Below are 22,214 nucleotides of genomic sequence, written 5' to 3'. Positions count from 1 at the left end.
TAAATGTATTATTGACTTGAAACTTAACTCTTTTCAGGTAATAGTGAAGACATTCCACATTCTATGCCCCCAGATCTAGATCTTCTACAGTCAACTCCATTCAAGTCTCTGTCGCTGAAAACACCTCCCCGTGTTATTTCACTTAGTGATCGTCCACTAGATTTTCTGGACCTAGAGAGACCTCCTCCTCACACTCCTCAAAATGAAGAGGCTAGTATACTTCTTTTCTTCCTAGCTATTATCATATTTTGCTAATATCATATTTTATTTTAATATTTTATTAAAGCCAAAAACAAAACATTGAAAATGTTCTACATGATAATCCTATTCAGAATACAGAGGGTTCCTGAAATTCAATGACAATTGGACCAGAATTTATGTTGCAATCATGTAGTGCAATGTCACACAACTCCATTGCTTAGCCACGGCAATCTCTGCAAACCTGTTGCAGTTAGTAAGCGAGGATTGTGGGTCATTAAACAAGGAACTACTTGCAACTTCCTGTCAACTTCCAACAACCATAGTCAGTGGGGAAGTCCACAAGAAGTGGCAAGTCCTAGGAGATTTGCAAGCAGGCTGGTAGGTAGGTAAGTGACTTTTGGTGAGGGAGGGTGCACAAGTTAGTACAAGTAGTGGGGGAAGCAGGGCACTAGTGTAGTGGGTGGGTCCTGCTGGGTGGGTGAAGTACAAGTGGTTGAGGAGGGTGTGAAAGTGGCCAGGGAGTCACAGCACAAGCATACCAAAGTGTGGAGGCTGTGCAGGTGGCTGGCATGGTACAAGCACAGAGGAGCTGGTGGGGGGTGTACAAGTGGGGGAGACTTCCCCAAACAATTTGCAACTTTATCTGCGAGTTTCCCTATATTGACTTTGGGGGAAGAGAAGGTCACAGATCATGCTCGTATCACATGGAATGGTGCAAACTTCAGTGTGAACCAGTTGCCAAGCACCCAGATCATGTAACCATGAGGGTCAGAGGTGGGTTCCTACTGGTTTATACCGGTTCGGTGGAACCGGTAGTGAAAATGGCAACTGGGTCTTCGAACCGGTAGGGACGGCATGCTCGCCACGCCCACAAACAGGTTCCCCGGTCAACGCAACATCCTTTTTTAACTTTTTAAAATGTTCTGCACATGTGCAGACCTATTTATAGGCAACTGTGCATGCAAAATTGCACAGGCACCAAACCAGCAGTAATGCCGGCAGAAACCCACCCCTGATGAGGGTGCAGGATGACTGTAAGTTTGAGGAACAATTTTAACTACCATTGATTTAGCAGCATCATAACTTTCAATGGTCATTGAATATGTGGTTGTTACCTGAAGACCACTTAGAGCAATGATGGCTAACCTTTTTTGGATTGCATGCCAAAAGCGGGGTGAATGTAGGGGGCTTATGTGTGGGCGTGCCCACACCCATAATGCTATGCATGCAACCCCAGCGCACATGCGCGTGCGACACAAGCGCATATGCATGTGCGACCCCAGCACAAAACCTCAGGAGGACAAAAAACATCCTTAAAAGGCGGCCAAAGTCAGCTGGCTGACAAGGCAACGCCTCGTGTGCCCTAACAAATGGCTCCATGTGCTTGATGTCACTCATGCCCACGCCCACTCAGTCACATTATCCCCCAAGCCACGGCCACAGGAAAAGGTAGGAAAATTTTTGAAATTTCTACCTATCTACCCTCACCCTTCACCAGTCCCCCCTTTTTCCATTCTTTAGCGGCCCTGCCCTTTCCCTTGTCCTACCTCCCACCTCCAAATTGCACCCCACTGTGAGACGCACATCTTACCAGACTCTGGCAGCTCCGTCGTGTCTCTCAACTGTTCTGTGCAGGGAAAAACCTTTTACAATAAAGAAAAACTTCACATGAGTGCGAGGCAATTAACAATTCTCGCACTCTTGGGAAGTTTTTCTTTACTGTGCAAGATTTTTCCCAGCATACAACATCTGAGAGACGCTTGCAGTAGGGCGCAATTTGGGGGTGGCAGGTGGGGCAGGAAATGGGGCAGGGCGGGCCACGAGATGCGCATCTTATTGGAGACTGGCAGGTCTGGATCTTGCAGCTTTTGGGGGGTTTTCTTTAAAAAAAAGTCTCTCCAGACAAGCTTTGAAAACTTCCGAGGTTGCTTCGGGAGGGGGCAGTCGACCAGCATTCCCCCACTCCCCGGGCGCCTGCAGCCTCGGAGCCTGCAGCCATGGAGTAACTCCCGGCTCTTGCACAGTAAATAAAAACTCGTGAGTGCGAGGCAATTAACAACTTCGCTGCATTGTAGGTGCAGATAGTAGAATCTTTAGTCTGGCATTATAGGTGTGAAACAATTCAGCTTGGAAGAATTACTATGTACCGGTATCATTCTTGTTTTGGGCCTGACAGGCATATCATCTTAATCTTCATCTTTACTGGGTTCACAATAAATTATAGTTATCTGACATTGCCTTTATTTAATTCAGGATTTAAGTGCTTATGCATGAGTGACAGACATTCAGTTTCTAAGACAGAGTTGATAACTGACTGATAAAACTTTTATTTGCCCATAATTTATTTAATGATTTATCTTGATATCCATGCTTTATACTATTATAGAAGTTTAGAAGAAAAGAAGCTATCAGATCGAGATTTACTAGGTCTGGAAATAGATACTACACGAACTAGTAGAATTCTATTTTATTTTTATTTTTTGTTAGAGAATATAATAGCAGAACCTTGAAATCTGATGAGGATTCCTTTTTCCTCTTTTATATCAAATAGAAGCAGGACGGGGTAATCAAGAGGTTTTTTCCCCATCCCTTCCCAAGCTGATGTCCTATAATGGTCATTGGATTTATTTTTCATTGCTATATCCATATTTCTCAGCATTGGGAATCATTATATGAAATGCTGCATGGGATTTCTTGGTTACTTAACTGTTCTAGGTTACAGGAGTAATCAAGCAAGAACAATGGGACAGTGTGTACTAGAACATTTATTCACTTCCAATAAGCTGAACTTCTCTGAATTCTTAGTATTATAAATGAATCTACACATTTAATTGTATATGAATCTGGGTTAGAGTTATTTGTGAATTATGCATTTTCAAAATCACGATTGCTAAAATATAGGGGATCACTGTATGAAATAAAGATCTTACATTCTAACAGAAAATCCATTATTTAAAAAGTTTGCATTAGTCAAAATCTCTTGCCTACTACATTAAGCTAGTTATTAATGCTATTAATACAGTAAAATACTATCTTTGATTTGTTCCTTTTCTTTTCTTTTTTTCCTGGCAGATTCGGACAGTAGGAAGGCTGAAAAGAGAACGTTCCATGAGTGAAAATGCAACTCGTCAGAATGGCCAGTTGATGAGAAATGAAGCAGTGTGAGTAGAAAAGGATTATGAATGCATCTGTAAATGAAACCTGATCTGTGGTTTTTCTTAGTTCTTGTTTAGGAAATGCTTTCAAGTGTTTATTTGATCTATTTACAGCCCTTTGATGTTAGCCTTGAAGCTCAAAATTGATCTTACCTGTTTGTAAATGATGCAATGAAAAAGTTAAAGAGCTACACAGCTGCTATTTTTAATTCTTTGGATTTCTTTGCTCTCATTTTTTTTAATGTATAAAGAATGATACTAGGCAGTTGCATCCATATTTTTGCTTCATAACAATAAATTAGGATAACTTAAGCATTCATCAGTCTATTCATTGCATTGGGATAATGCAGCGAGTTGGGCAGCAAACAAATTTAATAACTAAATGAACTACATATATGAACTCCTGTGATATATTGCAACCTTAATCTTTAAAGCATACCTAAATCAAGGATACCTTCTTGGTGTCCAGCATATTTGTTGTTTTATTTTTAGATGTTCTAATTACATAAAAAAGAGAAGTAGCACCTTTAATCCCACTTCCTCCCAAGGATGTCTATATGACCCACAAATTCATTTTTAGAAAATAAAAAGTGGATATTGATAGCCTGGTGGCTTATTGGAGAAGTACTTTCCCAATAAAAACAATGAAAGTGTTAGGGAAGTTATAGACGTCCAGAGGGAGACTGTTAGCAGCAGCCATGCCTGCTTTGTATGGTAATTTGTATGTTTTCTGACTGGCTGTGTTTATCATGACAGCCATATTATGAATATGTAAGCAAACCTACCATGGCAGTCATTTTAAGAATGTGCCACCAATATGCTGTTAATGTTATAAGTGTTCCCTGAATAATTTCTTAAAGGTATTCCATCTTGTTTCTTCCACCTGCAATTGGGGAAAAGGAGTAAGCTAGATGAAGCAACTAACTAAATACATGAAGCATATTTAAAGATGTTATATTCAAAGGATAAACATTCCAGATACCTAAATAAAAGATGTGTTAGATCAGCGGCCCGCAATCTTTTGGGCACTGGGGATCAGTTGCATGTAGAGAGGTTTTTCTGTAGCCTGGAGAGGGTATGATTTCATGTGCTGCCTGCATCCTGTAGATGGGCTTTGCTTGCTTGCGTGGCCCGGTGGCTGGTATGCCACAGACCTGCGCCAGTCCACACACCAGGGGTTGGAACCCCTATGTTAAATGACAACTATTCTAAAACTTTGTCCAGTCAAAACCAATTTTAAAGATAAAGAACCATGAGATAATAAAGCAAAAATCTTGAGGTTGCCTACTAGCTGATAGCATTTGAACTGAGCAGCCATATCAGTCATCTGATGACATTGGGGTGAGGTATATTATATTGCATTGTAAGGATTGGATATTATTTCTAAATTTGCCTTTAGCATCTCATTTGCATATTCGTGTCACTTTTTTGAAAGTAAATGATTCATAACTATTTAAATCTTCTAAATACATCTGGAATAATTGCAAGTGGTTATTGTAACTTCTCTTCTTCACATGACATCTTATTATTTCAATTAGATATTTCACATAGGCTGCATTCAAATGCCTTAAGTTTTTATTGATGTTTTAATCTTTAGTTTTAGATATATAAGCTATATATCTAATATATTACCTTTATTGTCCTAATTTATTATCCAGCATTTTTACAAAAATCCATGCTTTTCCTCTGTTAGAGATGCAAATAAGCAGGTGGAACTGTTTTGTGCTCTAGTAAAATAACTATCTGCAATTCTAGCATGTTAGTTGTAATAATGAAAAATTCTGTGTTCAAAGCTTATCAGCTTAGAAAAAAAATTTAGTTCCATTTTTTTTTTTGTCTACCTAATGAATAATATTTTTTATGTCGTCATCATTGCATTTGTCTCATAGTGGTGTGTGTAAGTGCCTTACCTGATCATCTTTTGACATAGAATGATACTTAAATGCTCCCCCAAAGTAATAATAACTAGATGAAATAAGTGATGAGCAACCATGATGCCTTTTCTGCTAATTAATTTAAAAAGAACACTTTCCAATAATCAGAACTGTTCTTCATGATAACACAATATTGAAACGGACTGGAAAATAAAAATGCCATAGTACCAGTCATCTTTTATAGAGAAAAATGAAATACAAGTATGTTCATTAAAAATTGATTATTCACTGTTTACTGTCAACATTTGTTCAGCTACGTTATCTGAAAGGAAGCATATTGAATTATATTACACACATACATATATGGCAGGCATGTGTGTATGTAATTAAATCAGATATAAACATAATTCATCCTGTGGGTAAATTCTAGAACTGTCCCCAATAAATATTATATCCTGATTAAGGAAATTTCTTCATAAATAGTAAGTAGCAGGGATGGAAGAGAGATACTGTTTATATTTTCTTATACAAATAATATGTATCTATTCAAGTTTTCAGGGCTATTATTATACTTTATCCCACCTTTTTAATATATAATTTAAAGTGGTGACTTAGTGGTTGTCAAATATTCTATCACATGCCTAATATAGGTCAGTTTAGAAAAATGCAATGTGTATAATTTAAATCATATCTTTGATTCATTAGTCTTTGGGTCTCAATGCTTTTGAATTAGGCAATACACTTTAGATTTTATGGCCATAGATTCTTTGCAAATATTACATACATGTGTGTAGAGTCAGACTTATTTCTTCAATATGTTGTACAGCATCTACATATAAAGAAGTTTTATAATGTTAAACTATTGTCAGCAAGCTTTGTGAAATGGTAGGCTTTGTACAATCATTTTAGAGATCTTAGCTACATTAAACTAATGATAAATAAAAATGGAAGCTTTATCGTTAATACAACTGTAATGGAAAATTTAAATGTAGAATAGTTTTGTGTAGAAAGGCCAGTCTTGGTTTGCATTTTAATAACATTATTTTTTTTGGAACTTCAAGCTGAAAAATATTACATACATGCTTATATGTTTAATTTCCACAATTATGGGAAATTTGATATCACTTGTTATGTTAATATTAATATGGTCTATTTCTTTGTAAGTGTCTTTATGTAAATGATTCCTAAATTAATCCATATATATATATATATATATATATTCATTAAATTGTCATCCAAAAACTAGGGAAGTCTGTTAACTCATAGCTGCCCATTGCTTTGTTTGTGTTGGATTTAACATTCATTTTCCACAAAGAAAATAAGCTGGGGAAAATCTCAAATTCTTGATAGCCATTGCCAGTCAAAATAAATGGTACTGAACCAATTACTTGGTTTAACATAAATTCATTTATTTTGTTCCCACAGGTGTTTTTGTTATGAATTGTAATGTCAGACTTCTGCTGTTTCAAACACTATACATATATTTACAGTAATCAACCTTGCAGAGGCTTATGGGGAAATATTTGTGATAATAAAGCAATAATTTAGGTATTTTTAAGTGTATAAACTCATTTACTCACAGCTACAAGTGAGGCCAAGTTTAAAGGATTTTAAAATTTATAACAGGTTATTTATACTGAGAAATTTAAGGAGTCATTGTCCCTCCAGCCAGATCTATTGCCAAGGGCTTTATTTATTTTAATTAGGTTGTTTTTAGATCATAGATAGCAAAATTTTCCAGATGGAAAGCAGGAAATATACAAGCAATCCAATTCAACAGGAAGAAGGAAGAGAGAGAAAGAAAGAAAGAGAAAGAAAGAGAAATCAATCAATCAATCAATCTACTTAGGTGAAAGAATATTGGGAGCTTCAGTGTAATTTAGACCTCAAAACAAATAGATCATGGTCTGATATCAAAAAGACATTAAGATTATAATACATTTAAGAATTCATAAAATTTAGCTGATTAAAAAATATTTTAAATGGACAAATTAGATTATCCGTCACCAGAAAAGGAATATATAAATATTACAATTACCTGAAAGGAAGATGTTCCCAACAAAAACTTGAGGTTAAAAAATGCTTCTGCTATTATTTTCTCAATCTAAGTTAAACCAAGAGCTGTTATCTAAGAAAATATAGTCTTTCAGGTAAATCATCTAGTAAATACATAAACATCATCTGTATGCCTTGTATTTTGCTTAGAATAGTTAGCTGCTAATGATATTTAAAGTCATAAGATCAGAGAAACTGAGCTTATTTCATTGGAAGAATTCTCTTGTTTTCATTTATATATTATTCAGTATTGTGCTGACAGCTTTTCAAGTTTGTCTTAAGTAAACCATGAGTAGAAGCAGTCGACATTATTTCATATAGCTATAATTTCAAAATGTAATTTAAATAAAATCTCTTTGTATAAAAAATAAAATGTACTTTCATTTTAGGACCTCTAATAGAAATATTCACAAATACTTATATAGCAAATTTCCATTCTGTGCATTATTTTTGAAAGATTTTGCTTCGGAATAAATGCTTGAATCTATTTTGCTTATTTGGGATATGTCTAGAAGTTATCATCAGCATCTCTGCTGTCTTAGTTGGTTCTTTTGCAGTCTATTTATTTTCACAATCTCTACAAAGCTTTATTTATTTATTTATTTATTTATTTATTTAGTTTTCAAAAAGCAAATACCATTATAGTTTTATCTAAACTTCATATCTGAGAGCAGTTTCAGAGTAGCTCCCCTCTACAGTTTAAAATGATTCAATATTCGAGCCTATGGTATTTTATACTGTATAGCAGGTTTTAATCAAAATTACATGCTTTGCAGTATGTCATTCCTATAAGAAAGAGGGAACATTGCATGTGTTGTGTCATCTTTTGAAAATGTTTCTCTTCTCTTCCCTTGAGAGATCAGATCTAGATGAAAAACTAGGATCAATCTTCTGATAAAGTAATTATAACTGAATTAAATGTTATGAATTTCAGTAAGTTTCCCAATACAGTATTTTATCTCTGGGAATTCATTAGTGATTTTGTGTTTGTGTTTTGAAAATAATTATATTTTATCATACCTATTGTATATATTTAATAAGTTTAGTAAATATCTACTAAATAATAGTAGATTCTTTAGAATTTATCTCTGGGAATTCATTAGTGATTTTGTGTTTGTGTTTTGAAAATAATTATATTTTATCATACCTATTGTATATATTTAATAAGTTTAGTAAATATCTACTAAATAATGGTAGATTCTTTACTAATTATCTTAAAATGCTTTTTTTACTGAAAGATTTGGGGTTCCATTGAAATTCTATTTGATAATATTTAACTTATTTATGGTAGAGGTGCAAAAAAACTGGGACCAACTTAATTTTTCATCAAGGATTGGTAGAGAAAACATTTTTTTCTATCTGAAACCTGATTCTAGTGTTTCTCTCTTCATTTGCTATGCTTGCAAAACAGTGTGACACCATCACCTCAACAGGTTCGTGTCTGCTCTCCCCAAAAGTTTTCTGAAGATGGACCTAGTCTTTACTCTGCTCGGGGCATTTTGTCGCTTATCCAGTCTTCTACTCGTAGGGCTTACCAGCAAGTCTTGGATGTGCTGGATGAAAACCGCAGGTGATTGGCCATCACAGATTCTGCCAATTTACTGCTTTTTACTTCCTTTTAATTTTCTAGTTTATTAATTTTATTTTTTTTAAAGAAGTACACAGCATAAAAGTAATATTTTTTCATGTCTTTTCCTTTCTATGATTTATGAATGATGTTTCCAAAATTCACATTTCATGGATAGTTTTATTATTTATTTGGACAAATTGAACATTTAAATAGCCAATTAAAATTCTTTTGTTCCTGAGTAGAAAAGGGAAACAGGGAGCTAAATACAGCTATACAATCCAAGATAATATGTTTTTATTTTCTCTTGATACGGTGGAATAACGTTTGTTATTTCTAACTGACTTGGAGAGTATAAAATATTTTCTTCTCATAATAAAGTAATCATAGATTTGTGTTTTTTTTTAAAGTAGACAATCATAACCCATTAACATTGAAGGGAATCAAATTAAAAGTATGACACTGAATTTATTTGATCTCTAACTGCAATATTTATAATTCTTGGGAAAAAATGCCTATAGCAATTTCTTCCTGAAACTTGCATGGAAAAGATAGCTTATGCAGTTTATATGCATGATTTTCAAATGTTTTGAATATTTTTTTAACCTGTTGCCAGCCAACTAATTAATAAGGAATCTGTCAAATATTAGCCTATACTTTGACATTTTATTTGTTATAAAGTAAGAGCTATTACTTCCATTTGTCCCAAATAATTAAATTTTTCCATATCAAAAGAACCTGTTTTCATGTAAGCTGCACCTGTTTTTGAATCCAGTAATGTTTAGGCTTCTCTTATTAGTCAAAAGCAAAGGATCAGGTATTCTGTTGCATTCTGTTATGTCAGCAGAGCTTTTATTTAAAAACTTTTGTCCTTATGGTCATTTTTAAGATCAAATTAGAATCAACACAGGATTTAGTCACTGATGTTTTTTTTTAATTTCAGTTAAGATTATAATGATTCTCCAGAGCAATAGAACAACCTGTTAACACTTCTATTGGAACATATTTCTTTAAAGATTACCCTGTTTTAGAACTTTATTGTGCCATATATGGAAGCAGTTCACTTTCTTTACACTAACAATTTTTGTAGTTTTATTTAAATACTCACACACAACATTCTATATTAAAACCTAAGTATCTTGCAGATGTAAAACTTAACTGCAGTACTTGCTTTCATTTTACAGAGCTAGGTACATTCAGTTATCTCAGATTATGAGTCTTAAAATATTTTCTCAAAATTTTGAGAATCATGTTTTTAAATTCTATAAATCAATTAGACATAATTGAACCAAATAAAAATAAGGCCTTGAGAAATAATCAAAAATCTAAATAAAGAGTTTATCTTTCTAGTTTATCTCAAATATAATTTTAAAAATCAAGTATCACATTTTCTTTTAAACCCATCCTTAGGGTAAAATTAAACTTCTAAAATTTGCATGCAGGAATGTGAAATTTGGAAATATACGGTATTACTTGCATGGCTACAGTTGCTGATTCTTTTACAATATTTTTATCTTATAGAATTGCTTTTTTGCTGTTTTAAGCATATTGTTTTATTTAAGCATAATATTTTATTTAACAGTAGTTTTTAAAACTTCATTTTTTGCTTTATTTTTCTTTTAAAGTATTTTCTGATTCCTGCATATTTCATCCATGCTTTGCATAACAACAGTATGTTCTATTGTCAATTAAAATGTTGATTATTTATCATGGCTAATTAGTCAATAATAGGATAAACTCTTACTAACATTTCTTAAAAACTCTCTGACAAACTCGATCTTAGGGGAAAATCTAGGACTCCACTATGAACATGATACAAGTTTTGCTATCTTGAAAAAAAATCTATGTATCTGCCTTGTATTTAAGACATCTATAATTTGTATGTTACCTTTATGTCAGAAACTTTCATAATGAACTGCTGTATTAGTGGATAATTTAAAAGAGATAAATTCTTCCTTTCATGTTTGTGTACAATTTATATATCTAGCTTCGGCAAGTGTTTTATAATGTATATTTCATTACAAACCTTTCAATATACCTTTGGCTCTAGATACACTTTTCATTGTAAAAGTATGATACAATTCTTTTAATGTTTAGTATAAGTTGCTCAGAGAACACAGTCTGTTTGTTGGTTGTAGAAATACAGTATAGTCAAATATGTCTAAAAGGTCTCATTAAATATTAGGGTTAAAGAAAAGCTGGACAATAAGAGTTTTCTGAATATGATACAATAGAAGGACAAACATGACTAAGAAGTAGATAGAGTAAATCTGAGCTGAAGTATTTCTGGCTTTTATATAAGAGTAAGCTAGAGATTAAATATGCTTCTTTTTTTGTGGAAGATATACTGCATTTGATGCAAAGAATATTAAATTTTATGTTTAAACTGAAGGAAACTAGTCTTGAATGTTGATACTTAATGTGGTACTACTTAAAAGTTTTGTTAGTAATGAGTTGATAACTGCATTTTCCGGAGCGAGGGACAGGATGGTATTAGCACACCCAATTGGCCACGAGACTGGGATGAAGCTGAAGCCATGCCTCTGTGCTCCACCCTATCCTTTCCAGTTTCATCTCAGTCCGGCCAAAAAACGAGACCTATTTTATATTTCTCCTGCAAGTTTTACTTCTACTGGTCCCTCCTTGCTTCTGCATGAAAAATATCTCCCTGCTCGGACCAGTAAGTAACTCTGGGTGGTTTCCTTCCTAGCCACCAGAGAGGTTTACTTTGCATTGCTGGGGACTGGAGAGATCGTTCACAGTTGTGGCGGCCATTTTTGGCTCCGCTAAACACGTGACGTCGGTCGCCGGGTATTTGGTGATCGGGAGGCTTGCGGGCTTGGGATTTCCAGCCCCACGGCCTCCCATCAGTCCGATTTACTGGCGAATGGCTTCGGCGGCTGGATTCGAGCTGCGGCGATTGCAAAGCGCTAGGAAGAGCGGCAAGAGGCTTTTAGTACCTGCGGGCGTGCCGCTATGTGCCAAGAGGACGCATGGGCATTTGATCGAGCCGAGGCAAGCCTCCGAGGCAGCCACCAAGCACGCCACACTTGGCGTTGATGCAGGGGCTGCCCAGATGGGGAGGAAGCAGCATTTGGACCTGCATTTATATCTCCTTTGCCTGTTGCAGCTGAAGAGAGGGGGTTGAGAGGCTTTGCAAGGAGGGTGAGTATTAAATCTTTATTACCACGTGGTCAAGATGGCGGAGGAGGTGGGACGGTCCCCTTCGCCCCCATGTTCCCCGGGGAAGGGCCCATCATCCAGGCAGCGGCCCATTGCTTCGGCCAGGGCTCAAAAGGCTGCTGCTGCCTCTCGTCCATCTCGTGCCACCCAGAAGGATGAATTTAGGAGGCATAAGGCTCTTTCGAAGACCTTTTCCAGGGCTGAGAAATTAAGGGCCTTGCAGGGTAGGCTCAGTACCTCTCCCCCCGGTCCAGATCTCCTTTGGGGGGTGAGTCCCACCCTGAACCCCCACCCCCCAGATTCTCTGGATTCCTTAGGGAGGTTTTTTAGGGAGGTTTCCCCCTCCCCACCACTTTCGCTGGAAGATCAGGACATGGACTTGGAAGATCCCTGTGTCCACGTGGATCCCATGGAGGATCAGGCCTTGCCCAGGCCCATCCTAGCTCCCCAAGCTGGGGTAGCTCAAAATCCAGAGAATTCCGGCTGGGATTCTTTGGATGTGGACAATCTCCCAAAGGGGTTGCAGAATCTCATCGAAAGAGCAATCTCCTCTGGTATTGCGAATGGCTTGCAGCAACAAGGCGCTCAGTCCCTAGCACCAGATCAAGGTGGGATCTCTAGGGCCAGCTCCTCCCAGGCTCGCCCTCCATCCACTTCCGTGAGCCGCCCTGTCTCCCCTTCCCTGGTTAGTGAAGGCTCAGTAGCAGGGGACAAGCCCCAGAGAGATCCTGACCTATCTGAGGATGAGGAGGATGACAAGCCGGATCCTCTGGCCTTTACTGGCCTCTTTCCCCCAAATTTATTCCAATCTCTTCTGCGTAAGGCGCGTGCTACTGCATAGGTAGGAGGAGGGGGTAAGGATGGAGCGAAGGAGGGAGCTGCAGAGGGGGCTGCAGCGAAGAAACCTTAGAGCCCAGTTTTCTCTGAACCCAAGGTTGTGAAGGAAGAGATCCCTGCCCCTCACATCTTCCTAGAGAAGGTGAAGAAACAATGGGAGAAGCCGACCGCTCTCCCAAACCCTGGCAGTAATGACAGGCGTTTTTATAATATTGAGCCAGATTTTTCCCAGGCATTACAGCTGTCCACTGTAGACCCACCTGTGGTGGCTTTGGCATCTCCTCCGTCTCTGGTGGCCAAGACAACCTTAAGGCTGACGATAGGAAGGTGGAAATGACTCTGAAGAAGACATTCTAGTCCGTGGTCTGGGCCATCAAGGCAACGGCATCGGCTTCGTTCTTCAATCGCATGGCTATCCTGTGGATGGAGAAGATCCAGGAGGAACGCATCCCCCCAGAAGATGTGCGGCTGCACCAGGACTTAAACAAGTTAGTGGCGGTGGCGCAGTTTTCGACTGATGTCACGCTAAATGCCATGAAGTTTGCTTCCAGGGCTATGGCATCGTCCGTTACCTCCCGTCGCCTTCTTTGGCTCCGGGTGTGGCACACAAGACAGCAAGTCAAAGTGGCAGCTGGTATTGCTACCTGGATGATGTCCTCGTCCAGGGGGCATCCCCAAGTCAGATGAGAGCGGTCTTACCCTTCACTTTGAAAAGAGTTCTCTCACCCCATCCACTAGGATACTTCATTTAGGGGCTGTTATAGATTCCCATTCAGGGAAGGTTTTCCTCTCCCCGGACCGTAGGTCCAGTTTGGTTAAAATGGTTAAGCAGGTCCGCAGGGACCGTTATGTTCCCATAGCTCTTCTCTCCAGCTTGTTGGAAAAGCTCATATCCTGCATCGAGGTAGTACCGTGGGCACGGTTGCACGCCAGGACTCTGCAGTGGCCACTCCTACCGTTCCAGAGGGCCAACACTAGCAGCTCGCCGGCCAAGGTCGAGGCCACCCCTCAGGTACTGATCTCTCTCAAGTGGTGGCTGTTCCCAACCTTGCTCAAGGGATGCGAGTTCAGGGACTAGGAGTGCCTCGTACTCACCACACAGGCCAGTCTATTCGGCTGGGGGGCAACCCTGGGATCCCAGTTGGCACAAGATCGGTGGTCCTGACAGGAGCTCTGACACAATAAGAACTGGTTGGAGCTCCGGGCAATCCATCTGGTGCTTCGACAGTTTCCGACCTCCGTCGAGGGTCATCACATTCTGGTCCTCAGCAACAATGTGGTGGCCAAGGCCCACATCAATCGACAGGGTGGCACACGTCCCAAGGCACTGCACACCGAGGCGATGTCGCTGGACAGCTGGGCAGAGAGACACCTGGGGTCAATCCGGGTGGAGCACATCACGGGGATCGACAACCATCAGGCCGACTGGCTGAGTCGAGAGACGGTGGACAACGGAGAGTTGAGCCTCTCCTTGGAGCTGTTTCAGAGCATCTGCCAGAGGTTTGGACGACCAGTGGTGGACCTCTTCGCCACTCCGGCCAATGCCCAGCTTCCCTGGTTTTTTTCTCGGTTCTCAGCTCGGGGAATGGAGGGGTTCAACGCCCTTCGCACAAGGTGGCCTGGCGGGGTACTGTACGCTTTTCCTCACCACCTCCTCATTCCCGGGGTAATTCAGAAGCTAGTCAGGGAACAGGCAGAGCTGATCATGGTGGCACCTCACTGGTCAAGGAGGGCCTGGTTTGCGGATCTCATGACCCTTTCAGTCTGGCCTCCATGGCGGATCCTGGAGGGGAAAATAGAGTTACATAAGGGGAAGGTAGTGCACCCGGAGCAACACTGGCTGCAACTAGGTGTATGGAGATTGAGCGGGAGCACCTGAAGGAGGCTCACCTGTCACTGCGAGTGATTAGAACCTTAGATGCCTCGCGCAGACAATCCACTACAAGGATCTATGATTCCACCTGGGTTTCCTTCGTAGCCTGGTGTCAGAAGAACCAGGTGGCGCCCACCAGGGTCTCAGTTCCACAAGTCCTGGACTTCATCCAGGATGGGTTGGATAAAGGGCTCTTCCGGGGCACTGTGCACAGGCAACTGGCTGCCCTTGCTACAATCCTCCCAGGCGAGGGCCCGGTCCCCCTCACCCAACTACCCGTTGTTAAGAGGTTTCTTCGGGGGGTCTCCAACCTGCACTCTCCAGTGGTCCATAGATTCCCCATGTGGAATCTCCCTATCGTGTTGCGTGTTCTCATGGATGAGCCTTTTGAGCCGTTGAGGACGGTTAGCCTGAAGCTCCTAACCCTTAAGGTGGTGTTTTAGTGGCTATCACATTGGCTAGACGGGTGTCAGAGTTAGGAGCACTTTCCTCCAGGGAAGATTTGTGCGTGTTCTACAACAATAGGGTTGTGTTGAGGTTAGATCCGGCCTTTATGCCAAAGGTGAATTCCATCTTCCATCGTTCCCAGAAGGTTGTACTTCCGGATTTTTGTCTGGATCCGTTTAGGGAACGTGAACAGCAGTGGCATTGGTTGGATGTCCGATGGGCCCTGCATATTAACTTGAAGCGGACGGCCTCCTTCCGGAGGTCGGAGGCGCTATTCCTATCTTTCCAACCTTCGTCGTTGGGTAAGAGGGCAATGTCTTCCACCATTAGCCGGTGGATTCGCTTAGCTATTACCCTGGCATATGAGTCCCAGAAGCTGCCTGTGCCGGCCGGTATTATGGCACATTCGACGAGGAGCGCTGCCACCTCGGCGGCTTGGGCCTCCCAGACCCCGATAGGTGACATTTGCAGAGCAGCTACGTGGGCATTCCCATCACCATTCATTCGGCATTACAGGTTGGATGTGTTCGCATCAGCTGATGCGGCATTTGGGCGCAGGGTGCTACAGCTGGTCATTGCAGATCATTCGTTCCCTGCCCATGGGACTTAGTTTTGGTAGCTAAAACTAAGATTAGGAGCAGCCGCCACATCTTCAGGGTCTAAAATACTGGAAATCCTTCAGATTTACTATTCAAAGACTTGCTTAATTATGATATAAAATACACTTTCATGAACAATATGGCAGTTCAAAGCACTTTAAAAAACTTGCTTCTCAATGTGTGGCATGTGTATGCACTCATGCAGAAAGACCTAGGAATAGTGTCCAAAGCATTCATGCAAACCTTGCAAATGAACAGCATGATTTTGAAAAAGATAGGGTTTTGCCCTCTGTCTATTCAAGCTCCTGATAACATATATTCAATGTTTCAGATCCAGCTAAGCTTTGCAAGTATAATTGACAGATAGATTCCATTGTGAAAAATATCTTCCTCATTCTCTATGGACATGGTAATTAGTGTGTTAACTGTTTGTTTTTTTAATGAACTTCAACTTGTAATCTTAGAGCAACTGTTAAGCGTCTGTGTTGTGCAGATTACAATACAAGCTTAACAGATGTATGCCCTACTCTTCATCCTATGTCCTAATTTGAGAGTTTAAAAGGCTTAGAGAGTTCAATGACAATTTTTCGCTTTCCTCTGTCTTGGTTCTGAATGGCAGCAGCTAGTTATCTGCTTGTTTCCCTTTGGCAAATGCACTTTTAATCTTCATCTTCAATCCTCAACCATACCCTCTGAATTGATTAGTTATTGTCCCTTGGTGATCTTCACCATTTTCTCTCATCTTCAGCACACTTCTTCAGATGGTGCCAAACAACTTTTCAGCAGTGCAAGTCACAGCAAGCAAGCAAAATATGTTGTGATTTTTTTAGGATGTTTTACACAAGGCTAGTTAATGAAGTTTTCTCTGTTTTTCATAAAAGCACGTAATTCTGTATTTTCAATAACTAAAACTTGATTGGCTATTTGGCATATCCATAATACACTAATGTTCCTTTTCTCAGTCAGGTGGCATCTAGCCAATCTAAACTTATTTCAAATTATCTTGAAAAGCAATGCAGGGCTAGACCTTGTCTCTACTTGGTAAGCCTATGCTTCAAATGACATTCATGTAGTAGAAACAACATATTGTAATTCTCTTCATCTCAGTGAAGCAATTTACATTGCCACAAATCAAGCCAGTGCTTCTGGAAAAGCCTCTGTAGTTTTCTTTCCCACTGCAGGCCAAAATGCTTCTAGCTAAGTGGGCTTGCAACATGTTACAGGATTCTTTGTTCACTGAAGCTGTCTAACCTTGAAAATCTTAGTGTGTATCAAGATGTCTTTAGATTGGGTAGATTCTACAGACTCACGGAAAATCTGGCTAGTTCTCTCTTCTGCAGTGCTCACCAAAGGATCTTCCCAGATTTTCCTCACAGTGTAAACTCTGCAGAAAAAAAACCTGGGATCATTGTGAAGCAGAACATCATGGTTGCTTTGCTCTTAGAACTGAAGGACTCACTTTGCTTTGTAAAATAACCTGAAAGGGTCGTTTGCCCAAACCTTGAACAACATAACCCTTCAAAGAGTTACACAGCCCTAGTTCTTGGTTGGCAAAAACATTAAGAATTATCAAACCTTAAGGCTAGATTGGAAAATTGAAAATATTTTCAAAAGAAATCAGTGGCAAATAACTTCTGTATTGTTGACAAAATTGACTTTGCGGGCAAGACCATTTCTTGGAATTTTTACTTTTCAATTTTTATTAAATAGTAGATATATGCCTTTTAGAGTGCTAGTTTGAATTTCATTACTTGTAAACATGAACGTTCTTGAGTTTCTTGCCTTTTCAACAGAATTCTGTGATACATTATTTAAAGCATACACTAGCTCAGTTCTTGGCTAATGATTTGGGGAGAAATAGTTACTTGTCAGACTAAAAAGATTATATTAAGTGTGTGCTCTAAGTCTTAGAAAAATGTCCCATGATGTCTTTGCGGTTGATGTATTTGGTGATTTGTATTGGCCATTATTTTTGTTACTCTATAGTAAGATTTTTTGGGAAATGACGACGTTATGTCATAGATTTTTATGAAAAAAATTGAAATAGTATTTTTAAAAATGATTCTCGCTATGAGTGAAAATATGAGCATCTGCATTTATTGTTTGTCTGTATTAAAACTTTAGCTTGCTCAAACATTTCAGGAAATTTTAGAAATTATATGTGAATTAAAATCAAAATGGGAGTTAATTAATGAATACCAGTAATATATGTGATTTTATTACAATTATAAAAATATATAGATGCATGAACATACAGATTCAATTTGGCAGGATTGGTGTGCTTTGGGTTCCTTCAGTTAAACATTGCCATCTGTTGGGACTCCCAAAAGTCTGCCTTCAATTCAGTATTGCCTGCCTTCTGGAATAAGGTTTCCTGAGATACTGATGGCTCCCAACTTGCTGGCATTTCAGACCGGCTTGATGACTTGGCTCTTTGTCCAGACTTTGCCGTGGATGACTAAAAATGAAATTATTTTGATAAAATTTACCTGTACATAGAATAGGCAATTGAAATCAATGGGACATCATTTGTCATAATTAGATTAAGCTAACCATAATCTGGGAAATCTTTTGTACATCATGGAATATAATATTCCATTATAAAATGGAATATTTTCTAAATACAAATAGGATTTGTAATTGCAGTACTGTATGTCAAGGATAATAGAAATAACAATCTGACTTCAGGGCTTTTTTTTTTTTTTTTTTTGTTCTACTTTTTCTCTCCATGTTTTTTTTTTCCTTTCTATTTCCTTCATATCTACAAATCTTGCCTTAGGCCAGTCTTACGTGGTGGGTCAGCAGCTGTCAGTTCCTCTAGCCGCCATCACGATGAAGCCAGGTAATGTTGCATTTAGTTAGCTTTTCTGCAAACTGTCAAAGGTGTTCCTGAATTAGTTTGCTCAATAGTTTTTTTATATTGTTCTGCTTTGAGTGCTTTAAAAAGGTTGGTCCCCTAAATTTCTTTTTCAAATTTATTTTTTTTCTCAGTCCGTATTTTTATTTTGTTGGATGCCTTTTTCACTTCTTTACATTATAAAACTTGTGACAGATCTTGGTTTGTACTTAGGATTCTTCCTCTTTGTTTTTATGATTCCAGTGATCTGTGATACATTTATGTAGAATAACTTGATATTATATCACAATGTAGTAACTGGCATTATTTAGTCAGGATTTAGGAATTAAAATTCTTTTTCAGAATATTTTTGATTCCCCCCCCCCCCTTCAGATCAAGATGTCTTTATTATCACCTGTCCCTTTTGTATTGGCTTGGCTTGCCCAAATTTATTTTCTACTATCTTATTAATTTAAGCTTCTCTCCTATACCTCTTACTCATATAGTGATGAAGGTCTCATCAATACTTTTACTTAATGCTGAGCTTGTGTATGTACCGTATTTATCGGCGTATAACACGCACTTTCCCCCCCCCCGAAAAATAGGGGGCAAATGATGTATGCGTGTTATACGCCGATATACGCCAGGCGATATACGCCAGGTGCACAGAAAAGGATCACGGAGCGCTTCGCCCCAAAAGCAGCTGCTTTTCTGTGTGCCTGGCGTTTAAAACATCTGGCTATCTATCTAAACGCCAGGCGCACAGAAAAGGATCGCGGAGTGCTTCGCCCCAAAAGCAGCCGTTTAGATAGATAGCCGGATGTTTTAAACGCCAGGCGCACAGAAAAGCAGCTGCTGTTGGGGCGAAGTGCTCCGCGATCCTTTTCTGTGCGCCTGGCATTTAGATAGATAGCCGGATGTTTTAAACGCCAGGCGCACAGAAAAGCAGCTGCTGTTGGGGCGAAGCGCTCCGTGATCCTTTTCTGTGCGCCTGGCGTTTAGATAGATAGCCGGATGTTTTAAACGCCAGGCGCACAGAAAAGGATCGCGGAGCGCTTCGCCCCAAAAGCAGCTGCTTTTCTGTGTGCCTGGCGTTTTAAACATCCGGCTATCTATCTAAACACCAGGCGCACAGAAAAGGATCACGGAGCGCTACTCAGCGGGGTGTGGGCGAGAGGAGGAGAGAATGGATGAGCCGTCTCTCCTCTCCCAGACACCCGACTAAAACACTTTCTTTCGCCCGCGGAAGAGCTCGGGCGGGCGAAAGGAAGCGCTTTAGACAGCGGGGTGTGGGTGAGAGGAGGAGAGAATGGATGAGCCGTCTCTCCTCTCCCCGGACTCCCGACTAAAAGTTAATTAAAAAAAGGAAGGAGGGAAGGATGGAACTGGAAGGGAGGCAGGGAAGGAGGGAGGGAGAAAGGAAGGATAGGAGGATAGGGAAAGAGGAAAGAAGGCAGGCAGGCAGAAGGGAGGGAGGTGCAAGGAAGGAAGGAAGCATAGATAAGCAGGAGGGAAAGAAGGCAGGCAGGCAGGAGGAAAGAGGAAGGAGGGAACTGGAAGGGAGGCAGGAAGGAAGGGAAGGAGGAAGGGAGGGTGGAAGATAGTAGCAGTGAAAGCAGCAGTGTTCATAGTTGCTTTTACTGTCCTTTTACATTATTTACCTTATAAGTGGTAATAATATTAATAAAAAAAAAAGTTCTGAGCTACCCTTATTTTGCTTCAAAGTTCTTTATTTGAAATTTAAATTTTTTTCCTGAAATTTCCCTCTTAAAATGAAGGTGCGTGTTATACGCCTGTGCGTGTTATACGCCGATAAATACGGTAATTGGTAACATTTTGCTGAAATGTTGTTTTTAAAACTCCTGCCCGGCTACCTAAATTTGGTGTTCAGAATTTTATGACTATGTGTCACTTTATAATTGAAGTGCATCTTCATTGCTATTTCATCCTCATACTGTTAACATGGAATATGTATGCCTATCACAAACCTAGCTCTGTCACTCTTCACATAAGATTAATACATTCTTTTTTTAATTTCTTAACAAGCTTCAGTGTCTTTGCTCACATACTATATTATAAATCATGACTTACAAATCATAATAGGTGGCAACACATACAGATATTGTTTAAAACAAACCATAAATTAATGTTAGGGGTTTTGTATATCTCAATCTCTGTGTTTAATGATGATTGGCTATTACCAATAACATCCTCAAAGGCATATATTTAGCATTTATTTCTTGAAATTCTTCTCATAATTTCACTCTAGAATTAAATGCTGTATTTTACCTAGAATTCAAACAGCTTAAAGCATTTTTCATTTCACAGAATATACATATCTGTGTGTGTGTATGTGTGTGTGTGTGTGTGCGTGTGTTGTATTTGTGCTGATAAATAAATAAAGGGAGACTAGTAGTCTCCCTTTATTTATCAGCACAAATACAACACAAATATAACAAAGGCAACATTAAAAAAAATGGTTTTCTGCCTGGATGGTCTCCTGCAGTGAGCCAAAGGACAGAAAGGGGGAGCAGTGAGTTCCCTCCCATATTTGGACATGCCAGGGGTTGTAACACAAATACATACATACACATACATACATACATACATACATACATACATATGTTGCTGTACAGTAGTTGCATTTCTACAGGCTTAATACTTGTATGATGTCTAATATTTTAAGGTTTGTTTTTCAGGTGGTAAAATGTGCAATGATATTTCACCTGTAATTCTCTTTGTGCCATTGAAGAATGTTTGTATTTTTTCTGTCATACAGATATACTCTTTCAAATATAGACACATCATTAGAAGGAGCATCAGAAGATATGACGGTTGTGGATGCTGCTTCTTTAAGACGACAGGTATCTAAAACTCTTCAGCTATTATAGCTGCGGCCCTTACATAATATAGTTAATTCATATAGTACATGTAGGTGTAAGGGATCAGAATTGCATTATCATTAACATTTAGAAGTATATTCATATTTGGTATTGTAAATATAGTTTATCAACTCTTATACAAAACTGTTTTCTCAGCATTCTCAGTTTCTATATTAATAAAATATAGGAATGTTCCAGCAACAATATGAGTAGAAAGATTTGAAAAGGAGAGGCTGTTGAGAAGGTATATTCTGTTGCTTTGTTTCAAGCTATTGAACAAACTCTATGCTTGTTTTAATACAAGTAAATCTTAATAGAAGATCTTATTTATTTATTGAATTTATTTGCCACCATCTCATAACTAAACAATTCTGGACAGCTTGCACATTAAAAGATTAAAATTCCTACAACTAAATAACTCTTAGTCAATAAAAATGGAAATACTAATCAAGATAAAATTATAGTTAAAAGATGGGTAGTGAGGGCTTGGTAGAATTGCCCCTTAACTCATCAATCACCTCTAGTATGATGCTCCCCATTAGGGCCTCAACCCAAGATTCATTCATGCATTTTATGTTGTGTCATTCTTCATATATTGTAAAGTTTTTTTGTATTATTTGTTGCAAAGCTGAATAATGAATGATGAATAAATCTAGAAAAGGGGTTGAACTGCAAGATCAGAAAGCTTTCACAAATATTCAAAAT

General features: G+C 38.9%; 1 protein-coding gene across 5 annotated transcripts in view; it reads left to right on the top strand.

Annotated features, from left to right (window-relative positions):
• MFF (mitochondrial fission factor) overlaps positions 1 to 22,214 on the top strand; it is a 31,339-nt gene that overhangs the window by 7,128 nt on the left and 1,997 nt on the right. For 2 of the 5 annotated variants that reach the window (XM_081955902.1, XM_081955901.1), the window contains exons 3-7: positions 38 to 210; positions 3,274 to 3,362; positions 8,697 to 8,855; positions 18,571 to 18,633; positions 21,407 to 21,491. In XM_081955902.1, coding sequence (XP_081812028.1) covers positions 38 to 210; positions 3,274 to 3,362; positions 8,697 to 8,855; positions 18,571 to 18,633; positions 21,407 to 21,491 — 569 coding nt within the window. The remainder of the gene's footprint in view (positions 1 to 37; positions 211 to 3,273; positions 3,363 to 8,696; positions 8,856 to 18,570; positions 18,634 to 21,406; positions 21,492 to 22,214) is intronic. The other 3 variants (XM_081955903.1, XM_081955904.1, XM_081955905.1) reach the window with 3 other exon arrangements.

This window comes from Natrix helvetica (assembly GCF_964273705.1).
Source record: "Natrix helvetica genome assembly, chromosome: 5".
Taxonomy (NCBI): domain Eukaryota; kingdom Metazoa; phylum Chordata; class Lepidosauria; order Squamata; family Natricidae; genus Natrix; species Natrix helvetica.
This window is presented reverse-complemented; position numbering and strand designations above follow the sequence as displayed.